General features: G+C 41.9%; 1 protein-coding gene across 1 annotated transcript in view; it reads right to left on the bottom strand.

Moving 5' to 3' along the window:
- Positions 1 to 12,630, bottom strand: part of PPIL6 (peptidylprolyl isomerase like 6) — a 44,735-nt gene that overhangs the window by 19,768 nt on the left and 12,337 nt on the right. The window contains exon 7 of the mRNA XM_017878763.1: positions 5,783 to 5,839. Coding sequence (XP_017734252.1) covers positions 5,783 to 5,839 — 57 coding nt within the window. The remainder of the gene's footprint in view (positions 1 to 5,782; positions 5,840 to 12,630) is intronic.

The raw sequence follows: 12,630 nt of genomic DNA, 5'->3' as shown, positions 1-12,630 counted from the left end.
AAAAAGAAAATGTGGTACATATACACAATGGAGTACTATTCAGCCATAAAAAAGAATGAGATCATGTCATTTGCAACAACATGGATGGGACTGGAGGTCATTATGCTAAGTGAAATAAGCCAGGCACAGAAAGACAAACATAACATGTTCTCATTTATTTGTGAGATCTAAAAATCAAAACAAATGAAATCATGGAGACAGAGAGATAGTTACCAGAGACTGGGAAGGGTAGTGGGAGTTAAAGTGGGGTGGTGGGGATGGTTAATAGTCACAAAAAAAAGTAGAAAAAATGAGTAAGGCCTTGTATTTTGTAGAAAAACAGGGCAACTACAGTCAATAATAATTGTACCTTTTAAAATAAAAGTGTATAATTGGATTGTTTGTAACACACAGGACAACTGCTTGAGGAGATGGATACCCTATTTTACATGATGTGATTATTTTGCATTGCTTGCCTGTATCAAAATATCTCAAGTACCCCATAAAGATATACACCTACTATGTACCCACAAAAATTAAAGCAAACAAAAAAATTCCTCTGCCTACCTTGTACTTCTTTTAGGACATACGTTGTATTTTATTTCCTCTTGTGTTCCTTGTGGTTTACTCACTTCTGAAATTATTTTTCTTTCATTGCTTTCCTCAGCCCTTCTTTCCTCAGCTCTGTCACATCATGTTTAAGTTTTTCTAATTCTGATTTATGAGCTCTTTCATGTCTTGTGTCATTTTCTTAATGTCTTTTAGCTTTTTTTTTTTTTTTTTTTTCTGAGACAAGGTCTTACTCTGCTGCCCAGGCTGGAGTGCAGTGGTGCAATCTTGGCTCACTGCAGCCTCTGCCTCCCAGGCTCAAGTGATCTTCCCACCTCAGTCTCCTGAGTAGCTGGGATTACAGGTGTGCACCACTATGCCCAGCTAATTTTTTTATTTTTTGTAGAGATGGGGTTTGCCATGTTGCCCAGGCTTCTTTTAGCTTATTTTGATATAGACTGTTACAGTTTTGATCTACAGTTGACCCTTAAACAATGTGGGGGTTAGGGACACCAACCCCTCGGAGCAGTCAAAAATCCACATACAACTTTTGACTCCCCGGTAACTTAACTACTAATAGTCTGCAATGAACTAGATGCCTTATCAGTAACATAAACAGTCGATTACATATATTTGGTGTGCTATATGTATTGTATACTGTGTCCTTACAATAAAATAAGCTAAAGAAAATAAGATGTTATAAAGAAAATCATAAGGAAGAGAAAATATATTTACTATTCATTAAGTGGAAGTGGATCATCATAATGGTCTTCATCCTTGTCACACTGAGTAGGCTGAGGAGGAGGAAGAGAAGGAGTTGGTCTTGCTGTCTCAGGGGTGGCAGAGGCAAAGGTGGATGAGGTGGAAGGGGAGGCAGGAAAGGCAGGCACACCAGTGTAACTTTACGGAAATACATTATAATTTCTGTTTGACTTTTTGCTTTTTCATTTCTCTAGTAATGTTTCCATACAGTATCAATCCTTCTTCCACTCTTTGCTTTAGTTTCATTGCTCCTATCATAAAAGGGTCTATGTTGTAAAAGAAGTCAAAAGTAGTCTTGAGTAACTGGAACCCTTCCGCCAGATTGTCTAGTGTCAATTTGTTTCCTGACACTGCTTCTTCTGTTTTCTTCCTCATGATCTGGCACTGGTTCGGAGGCACTCATCTCCATCAAGTCATCTTTTAATGCCTCTGCTGTGGTATATATTAGGCCTTGAATTTCTCCAAGATCCGTATCTTGACAATGTTCACCCCTCATCTTTTTTGCCATACCCTCAAATCTCTTCCATGATTTCCTTTATGGGCTCTGTCATAAATTCCACGAAGACAAGCACATCTGGGCACAATTTTCTCCAGCAGAAACTTGTTTTGAGCTTGATGGCTTTCATGACTTTTTCTATAACAACAATGGCATCTTGAATGGTATAATCCTTCCAGACTTTCATGATGTTCTCTCTATTGGGGTTCTCTTCCATAATGTTGACAATCCTTTCCATACAGTATCATGTGTAATCAGCCTTAAAGGTCCTTATGACCCCCAAACTAGAGGCTGAATTAGACACGTTATGTTTGGGGGCGAGTAAACCACTTTGATGCCTTCAGTGTTGAACTCATGGTGTTCTGGTGGCCAGGGGCATCATTGTTCAATATCAAAAGAACTTTTTAAAAGGTAGTCCCTTACTGGCAAGGTACTTCCTAACTTCAGGGAGAAAGTACTGATGGAACCAATCTAGAAAATGGGTTCTCATTGTCCAGCCCTTTTTGTACAACCAAAAGGCTGGCAGTGGGTGTTTAGGTTAGCAGCTTTATGGTTAGGGGCAGTCTGGATCATAAACCCAACTGCATTGGCACAAAACAGCACAGTTAGCCTATTCTTTCCTGCTTAAATGCTAGTGCTTACTTCTCTTACTAATAAAATGTCTTTTGCCGGGCGCGGTGGCTCAAGCCTGTAATCCCAGCACTTTGGGAGCCGAGACGGCGGATCACGAGGTCAGGAGATCGAGACCATCCTGCCTAACATGGTGAAACCCTGTCTCTACTAAAAAAATACAAAAAAAAAAAAAACAAAACTAGCCGGGCGCAGTGCGGGCGCCTATAGTCCAGCCTACTCGGGAGGCTGAGGCAGGAAGACTGGCGTGAACCGCGGGAGGCAGAGCTTGGCAGTGAGCTGAGATCCGCCACTGCACTCCAGCCTGGCGACAGAGCGAGACACCGTCTCAAAAAAAAAAAAAAAAAATAAAAAGTCTTTTGTGGCTTTTTTTTTTTTTTTTTTTGAGACAAGAGTCTTACTCTCTCTCCTAGGCTGAAGCGCAGTGGCGTGATCTCAGCTCACCGCAACTTTGCCTTCCAAGTTCAAGCGATTCTCCCGCCTCAGCCTTTCAAGTAGCTGGGATTACAGGCACCTGCCATCACACTCGGCTACGTTTTATATTTTCAGTAGAGACAGGGTTTCACCATGTTGGCCAGGCCGGTCTTGAACTCCTGACTTCAGGTGATCTACCCGCCTCAGCCTCCCAAAATGCTGGGATTTCAGGTGTGAGCCACCATGCCTGGCCTTTTGGTGGCTTTTTTTTTTTTTCCAGAATAGGTCACTTTTGTCTGCCGTAAAACTTGTTCAGGTAGATATCCTTTTTCCTCTCATTTTGTTAATGACATCTTGGAATTCATCTTCTGCCTCTTGGTCAGAAGATGCTCTTTCTCCGGTTATCTGGACATTTTTAAAGCCAAACTTTTTTCTACAATTATCAAACCACCTTTTGCTGGAATTAAATTCTCCAGTTTTAGGTCTTTTACCTTCCTTTTGTTTTAAGTTGTCATATAATAGTTTTGCTTTTCCTCAAATCATATTAGAGTCTATAGTTCTGCCTTTCTTATAGCCATCCTGTGCCCACATAAAAGTTGCATTTTCAATACAAGACAAAAAAGGTATTTTGCAGGCTAGGCGTGGTGGCTCACACTTGTAATCCCAATGACTCAGGAGGCCAACTCAGGAGGACCACTTGAGCCCAGGAGTTGGAGACCAGCTTGGACAACAGAGCAAGACCCCATCTCTACAAATTTTTATTTTTTTTAATGAGCCAGCATGGTGGCATGCACCTGTAGCCCTAGTTACCTGGGAGGTTGAGGCAGGAAGATCCCTTGAGGCCAGGAGTTTAAGGTTACCATGAGCTATGATCACTCCATTGCACTTTAGCCTGGACGACAAAGTGAGACACTGTCTCTTAAAAAAAAAATTGGTAAAAGTATTTCACAAATAAGTGCAAGGTTTTCACACCTGATAGTATAGCTGCAGTGGCAGCTTCTCCAAAAAATGTTCTCATATATTTACTGAAAACAAGCCAAGCTAGGTGGTAGTCCAATTAGGCAGCAGTCCCACCTACTCAGGAGGCTAAGGTGGGAAGACTGCTTGAGCCCAGGAGTTCAAGTCCAGCTTGGGGAACATAGTGAGACCCTGTCTCTATTTTTTTTTTTTAAAAAGAAACTGTAAGTTTCTTTAAGTGGACTCGTACAGTTCAAATCCATGTTGCTCAAGGGTCAACTGTATCCTATGAGCATGTCTTTCTAGGGTACATTCATTATCAGTGCTGATGTTACTCTGCTCCTTATTCTCTTTATTCTTATAATCACCTTGAAACTTCCATTGTTCATTTTAATATAAAATTAGTGTAATAGTGGTCAGAATCAAAATGTACTCAAGTGTGTTTAAAAAACGCTGACAAATAGAGCCAAGGAAAGCTATGAACAGAGAACTCTCACACTTGTATGCCTGATAACAAAACAATCACAAAGAACTACAAAAGCCACAACCTTGCATAAAGGCCATTGCAACCTTATGCAGGAAATATTAATACTTCTGCAGGGATACTTGTCCAGTCCAACCTTGGACCCTTGTTACTGATCGCTGTAGCCAAGGATAATCATTTCAAAACAATAATGAAATCTTCCCCAATTTTCCTTTAAAACCCTTTCTCTCCCTTTACCTTCCTGAATATGCACATCATTTCCTACGGCACACGTATGCCTACTGCAATGCCCTATTCCTGAAGAAACACCATTTTCTTTCAGAGAACCTCTCTTTGTTATATAGGGTGACATTAGTTTTCCTAAATGTCAGAGGATGTGTCTTTAGAAAGAAAGTAGATTTTCTAGTTTCAAAAAGCTCCCTCTTGCATGTTGAAAATCTTGCATGTTGAAGCACGTGGCTTTCTTCCTTACATTTCTGGCTCTGTTCCTATTCCCTCTTTGTCATGATGGTCCCTGTATCCTGGATGATTTTGATGCCATTCCCAGCAGTTCCACCTGCATGGGAGACTGTCCTGGAAGAGAGCCTTGTCAGATCCGTTTTGAGAGTATACAGGGGTTAGACGGCTCCTGCCTCTTCCAACCTTCCTGGGGGACCCTCGTACTCACGCACTATTGGCTACTTAGGGGATCCTAAGTACCCTATTCTTGGGAAGCCCTGCCCTCTTCCACATTGTTGGTTTGTTGTTTGTCTTTACCTGTTTGTATTTTGGAATTTAGGTATATTCCTTGTCACCTACTTTTGTTGTAAATGTTATACAGGATTTTTCTACCGACAGCAATCTTTTCTTTTCTTTTCTTTTTTTTTTTTTTTTGAGACTGAGTCTCACTCTGTCGCCCAGACTGGAGTGCAGTGGCACCATCTCAGCTCACTGCAACCTCTGTGTTCCAGGTTCAAGTGATTCTCCTGCCTCAGCCTCCTGAGGAGCTGGGAGGTGTGCGCCATCACATCTGGCTAATTTTTGTATTTTTAGTAGAGGCAGAGTTTCACCATATTAGCCAGGCTGATCTCAAACTCCTGACCTCAAATGATCTGCCCACCTCAGCCTCCCAAAGTGCTGGGATTATAGGCGTGAGTCACCATACCTGGTTACCTGACAGCAATCTAAGTAGAATGATTATCAAGGTACCAGTTCTAAGTATCAGCACGGAAAATTACAAGTCCTAAAAATATAAATTCCCTTTGACTCTACAATCCTAATTCTGGGATTTATCCTAAAGAAATAATATCAATAGGTAAGTGAAAAAAATATGTGCATATGAAGCTGCTCTGGTCGGGCCTTAGGGTGCTTCCCCTAATCTGCTCATTTTAACTCTTGCTTTTACTGTTAAGTATTGCCCCCAGTGATATCTTATCTGGAATTGTGAAACGGTCTAGTCCTGTTAACGGTCCAGTCCTGTTAAGTTTGAATAATCAACTAATATATAACTAACAAAATGTAAAGATACATACCTTCAAATGTTGGTCCATAAATTGACTCTCCATTATCTCCTTTTCCATACACTATATCTGAGAAATAGCAATAAATAAACATTAGAATTTTGAGATGAAAAGATTTAGGATGCAGTAATGACAGGGAAAAAATGTTGCTTTAAATGATGATTCCAAGGCTGAGGTGGGATGATCACTGGAGCCCAGAAGTTTGAGACCAGCCTGAGCAACATAATGAGACTCCATCTCCATAAAAGAAAAAAAAAAAAAGGAATCAGCCAGGTATGGTAGCTCACGCCTATAATCCCAGCACTTTGGGAAGCCGAGGTAGGCAGATAACCTGAGGCCAGGAGTTCAAAACCAGCCTGGCCAACACAGTGAAACCCCATCTCTACTAAAAATACAAAAATTAACTGGGCATGGTGGCATGTGCCTGTAATCCCAGCTACTAGGGAGGCTGATGCAGGGGAATTGCTTGAACTCAGGAGGCGGAGGTTGCAGTGAGCCAAAATTGCGCCGTTGCACTCCAGCCTGAGCAACAAGAGTGAAACTCCATCACAAAAAAAAAAAAAAAAAAAAAAAAAAAGAATACAATATGATTCCACTTATACCAACAAATAAAGTTACCTAATTGTTCAATATCCATACTATGAAAAATTACTATAATAATTTCACTTGTATTTTGTAAGCACTTTTACATTCATAATGCAAACTTTTGAAAGGATGAAGCATTAAATTATAATTGTGGCCACAATTTTTCAAAAGTATGTTCACATAAATTCTGCTTACTTCATAAATTATTCCACAGTCCATCGTGCTTTTCTGAAATTAAGATTAAACTAAGAGGCTAAAACAGGAAAAGTAAGTTATTTTTAGAATATGTATAAAAAATAGAGCCGGGTGCGGTGACTCACACCTGTAATCCCAGCACTTTGGGAGGCCAAAGCAGGCAAATCACTTGAGGCCAGGAGTTTGAAACCAGCCTGGCCAACGTGGTGAAACCTGTCTCTACCAAAAATACAAAAATTATCTGGGTGTGGTGGCTGGTGCCTGTAATCCCAGCTACTCGGGAGGCTGAGGCAGGAAAATCGCTTAAACCCAGGACGTGGAGCTTGCAGTGAGCCAAGATCGCGCCACTGCACTCCAGCTTGGGTGACAGAGCGAGACTCCATCTCAAAAAAAAGAAAAGAAAAAAAAAGAATATGAATAAAAAATACGTGCTGCAAACAGAATTCATGTTCAAAATTTCATATCCTATAGTGATAACTCATTTATTTACCTAGTGTATTGGAAATAAAGTTTCCTGTAATGTAACAAGGGTTTTTTTCAGGTGTTCACACGCTATGCATATTTTGGTTTAGGCAATGCTCCCACTATAAAAAGACTCCATGAACAAGTTATTTTTTATCTATCCACAGTTAAAAGAGGAGCAAAGCTAACTCTAGTGAAAAGAATGGGCTCTGAGGTCTGTCCTCTCTCCCGCATCCTCCCCATCAGTATCTCTCTACGAACTTCAGCTCTACTCCGCTCCCTCCTTTAATACAGTGCTCAATAAATGTTTATTGAAGGACTAAGCTTTTTAAAGTCAGTATGAGCAATTTACCTATAATAAAAGTGTGTGTGCTATTTTTCAAAGAAAACTGATGCAACATCAAGTATGTAAAGAGAATTTATCCCAGAAAGGCCATGTAGCATTTAAATTACACTATTTCGAAAGCTAGCTCAGAAGTTAATTGATAAGCCTTAAGTCTCCAACCCGACTCACCTAACACTCAGTCACAGTTCACTACACAGCCCCAGGCAACTCTTGAAAGGAAGTTGTCATGGCTGAAGGCTAAATCTGGAAATGGGGAAGCTGAGGGACCCCCCATCAATTCCTTCAGATCCTAGGGGTTGGTTCTCTTAGGGAACTCCGCCCGGGTGGTCTTCTCCCCTGCCAACTTACCTACCCATTGGTCACATTCCCTTACCCCCTCCCTCCCACACTCACCAACATTACTCTTGTCCTCTGCTTCAGATCTCCTAGGTGAATATTTTATATTGATGCCATTTCAATCCGTATTTACTATTCTTTTTTTGTGGCCACAGTCCACCCTCTTGAATTCAGCCCTGTATATCTGATATTATTGCTATACTTCTGACAACAAATTCAGAGTGCCGAATACTGGTTTAAGCAAATTTTAAAGTCAGATGATTTTGATGAAAATGTTGATGTCAGTTACTTTTTCCAAGCCTGTTTGCTTATCTGTATAAACAGGAATAATGGTAACTGCCTCACAGGTAGCTCTGAGGATGAAATGAAGTAACACAGGTAGAGCACTCGGGCAGTGCCTGGCAGAGTGTCATGCCCATGCAGCATCACATGCTTCTAGAATGCCCCCTCTCATTATCATCATCTTCATCATTCTGCTCAATATGATGATGATGGTAATAAAATGCATTAAATTTATCTCAAAAGAACCTTCTGAACTCACACTGAAGAAATGTCTTAGGAATAGAGGAAATGTGGTAAGGGCCTTTGGTGTTCTAGTTCTATTTGATAATATAAAACAACTCATTCTGGAGAAGAGCTCTGAATGTACAGAATGTGGCCAGGTACGGTGGCTCATGCCTGTAATCCCAGCACTTTGGGAGGCCGAGGTGGGAGGGTTGCTTGAGGCCAGGAGTTCAAGACCAGCCTGGGCAATATAGTGAGACTGTCTCTACAAAAATTTTTCTTTTTGAGACAGAGTCTTGATCTGTTGCCCAGGCTGGAGTGCAATGGCACCATCTCGGCTCACTGCAACCTCTGCCACTCGGGTTCAACCGATTCTCCTGCCTCAGCCTCCTGAGCAGCTGGGACTACAGGCACATGCCACCACAACCAGCTAATTTTTGTATTTTTAGTAGAGACGGGGTTTCACCATATTGGCCAGGCTGGTCTCAAACTCCTGACCTCATGATCCACCTGCCTTGGCCTCCCAAAGTGCTGGGATTACAAGCGTGAGCCACCGTGCTCGGCCTACAAAAATTTTTAAAAATTAGCTGGTCATGGCGGCATGTGCCGGTAATCCCTGCTACTCGAGAGGCTGAAGTGGGAGGAGTTCAAAGCTGCAGTGAGACCTATGATCATGCCATTGCATTCCAGCCTGGGTGACAGGCTAAGACCCAACACTTTGGTGGGGCTGAGACAAGAGGATTGAGTCTTTGAGTCCAGGAGTTCAGGACCAGCCTGGGCAACATAGAGAGACCCTGTCTTTACAAATTTTTTTTTTTTAATTTGCCAGGCATGGTAATGTGTGCCTGTAATTCCAGCTACTTGGGAGGCTGAGGTGGGAAGATCACTTGAGTCCGTGAGGTTGAGGCTGCAGTGAGCTGTGATTGTGCCACTGCACTCAGCCTGAGCAACAGAACAAGACCCTGTCTCAAAAAAAAGAATGTGGGAATGCCTTCATTTCTCTCGAATCCATTCAAAGTCACATAATAATACCCACTGGAGGTGGACCTTATAAATACAAAAATGCATACTTGATTAGAACCCTAGTAGTTAGAAAAACACAGAAAAGTTAATTTAGACAATTAATTTAAAAGTCGTGTGAAAACTCCTACTGGAAAGAAATCCTATAAATGTAAGTCAAATGGAAAGCCTGAAGCATATTAATTATTTTGTAATGCTCCAGAAAATTCACAACATGAATGAAATGTTTTATGAGTTATAAACATATTGTGCTTATCAAAGCAGTTCATTTTTTTGTTTTTATTTGTTTTTACTACTTTCATTCATATCTCTTTACCTTCAGCCAACTCACACCATAGCAATGCTCATTTTTAAAGAGAGTCTCTGGACTATGGATTTCCACTTTTTTTTACAAGGGAAAACTGAGGTAAGAATTCGGTATGTTCTCTTTAAGCAATAATATATGAGTTCAGCCGGGCACGGTGGCTCATGCCTGTAATCCCAGCACTTTGGGAGGCCGAGGTGGGCAGATCACTTGAGGTTGGGAGTTCAAGACCAGTCTGGCCAAAATGGTGAAACCCCATCTCTACTAAAAATACAAAAAGTTAGCTGGGCATGGTGGAGCGTGCCTGTATCCCAGCTACTTGGGAGGCTGAGGCAGGAGGATCACTTGAACCCCAGAGGTGGAGGTTGCAGTGAGCTGAGATGGTGCCATGTAATCCAGCCTGGATGACGAAGCGAGACTCTGTCACAGCATAATAATAATAATATAATATATGAGTTCAATATGTACTTTTTTTTTTTCTAAAGCCAGTTAATAAAATTTTCCTCTATCCATTTTAAAGTGTGTTGGATGTATGGGTGAAATGAAATGTATTTCTAATATATAGGTAGGTTTAATTGCTAATAGTTGGGTAATTGTCCTGTGACTAATGGGCTATTGAAAAATGAATCTTTGTTAAGTGTTTGAATTTTCTTACTGGAATTATTTGGTGGGTTCTGGATATCCTCGCCCATCATATATATATATATATCTTTTAGTCTTATGTAAAACATGATCATTTTTGTGTAAAATAGTTTGTTTCATTTTCTTTGATTAACAAAGACTTGGTGTCGATTTTTTTTTTTTTTTTTTTTTTTTTTGAGACGGAGTCTCGCTCTGTCACCCAGGCTGGAGTACAGTGGTGCAATCTCGGCTCACTGAAAGCTCCGCCTCCCAGGTTCACGCCATTCTCCTGCCTCAGCCTCCTGAGTAGCTGGGACTACAGGCGCCCGCCACCACACCCGGCTGATTTTTTGTATTTTTAGTAGAGACAGGGTTTCACCATGTTAGCCAGGATGGTCTCGATCTCCTGACCTCATGATCCGCCCGCCTCGGCCTCCCAAAGTGCTCCCAAATTACAGACACGAGCCACCACGCCAGGCCGACTTTTTAAAATCCTTCTGAAGGAAGTAGGCCTCAAGGGAGCCCAAGGGAGAATCCAACCAAAGTGGTAGAACGACTTGCTATCTTAACTTTGGACTTTCAAAATGCAGAGAATGTATGTTTTCCATTTAACCATCTATTTTCCTTCTTTCTCTGTCTTTCTTCCTTCTTTTCTTTCTGCAAGTATTTATTAAGCACCTACTATATCTCAAACACTGTTCTAGTACCTGGGATACCACAGTGAATAAAATAGATAAAAATTTCTGCCCCCATGGAATTTAGAGGAACAGACAATAAACAAATGAACTAAGAAACATATGGTAGTATGTCTAATGATGAAAAGTGCTAGGAAGAAAGATAAAGCAAGGTAAGGAGTAGGAGGGTGGAAGGAGGAGTGAGCAGAGTGTGTGGAGAGAAAGATGGCAGTTTCATATAGGGTGGGCCAGTAAGGCCTTGCTGAGATAAACTCTGGGCAATAATCAGAAACAAGGGATACCTGCAGGAACAGGTTGGGTGGTGTGTGCCCCAGGCAAAATAAATGAAGCCTCAGGGCCCATGTATGCTTGATGTGCTTAGGAGGCAGCCAGAGCCCGTGTGTGCAACAGAGTGTATAAGACGTCAGAAGATAAGTTGTGGGGAGAAGGGGCAGGCAGTGTCCACTGGGTAGAGCCTCTTAGTCCCAAAGGGCAAGCAACAGTGCCTGGAGGCATCCTAAGGCACAGCACAAAACCACATTTAGCTCCTGCCCTCCAACATTCTACATAGTCCCGTGGTATCAAAGGCATGTGAACCAGAGCAACTTCATCTTGAATAGGAGCTGGGTAAAATGAGGCTGAGACCTACTGGGCTGCATTCCCAGATGGTTACTGCATTCTGAGTCACAGGATTAGATAGGAGGTCGGCACAAGATACAGGTCATAAAGACCTTGCTGATAAAACAGGGTGCAGTAAAGAAGCCAGCTAAAACCCACCAAAACCAAGATGGCGATGAGAGTGACCTCTGGTCATCCTCACTGCTATACTCCCATTAGTGCCATGACAGTTTAAAAATGCCATGGCAACGTCAGAAAGTTACCCTATATGGTCTCAAAAAGGGAAGCATGAATAATCCACCTTTAGCATATAATCAAGAAATAGCCACAAAAATGGGCAACCAGCAGACCTTGGGGGCTGCTGTGCCTTCGGAGTAGCCATTCTTCTGTTCCTTTACTTTCCTAATAAACTTACTTACACTTTACTCAACAAACTTGCCCTGAATTCTTTCTTGTGAGAGATTCAAGAACCCTCTCTTGGGGTCTGGATCGTGGAAACTGGATATCCGTAGGAAGAGAGGATGTTTCCAGAGCTTGGCACTTTCAACACACCAGGTCATTGAATCCTCACCACATCCTGTGATATTCTTATCATTATCCCCATTTTATGATTAACCAACTGATTCAGAGAGGTTCAGTGGCTTGTCCAAGATGGTATAACTTACATGAATCAGAGCTTGGCTTTGAATCTAGCCATCCCACTTTTTCCCAAGCCGTCCTTAACATTGCTGCCTCACTGTTTGAAAACATGACCCGAGACCTGGGCACTTTACTATTTGGAAATTTTACTTTAAATAAATAAAAACACAAACAAATAATACGACCTACTTTTCCCAGATCTTGCAAGGGTGGCGGGAGCTAAGCAAAAACAAAAATAAAACGAAACAAAAGAATGCAGCATCTGAGGCTGGGTGTGGTGACTCACGCCTGTAATCTCAGCACTTTGGGAGGCTGAGGCAGGCGGATCACCTGAGGTCAGGAGTTCAAGACCAGCCTGACCAACATGGCAAAACCTGTCTCTACTAAAAAAATACAAAAATTAGCCGAGTGCTGGGGTGGGCCCCTGTAATCCGGCTACTCGGGGGGCTGAGGCAGGGAGAACTGCTTGAACCCAGGAGGTGGAGCTTGAAGTGAGCCGAGATCGTGCCACTGCACTACAGCTTGGGCGACAGAGTGAGACTCTGTCTCAAAAAAA

The sequence above is a fragment of the Rhinopithecus bieti genome, unplaced genomic scaffold (assembly GCF_001698545.2).
Source record: "Rhinopithecus bieti isolate Rb0 unplaced genomic scaffold, ASM169854v2 scaffold_11508, whole genome shotgun sequence".
NCBI lineage: Eukaryota > Metazoa > Chordata > Mammalia > Primates > Cercopithecidae > Rhinopithecus > Rhinopithecus bieti.
Note: the sequence above shows the minus strand (reverse complement) of the source record. Positions and strands in the feature narration are given on the sequence as shown.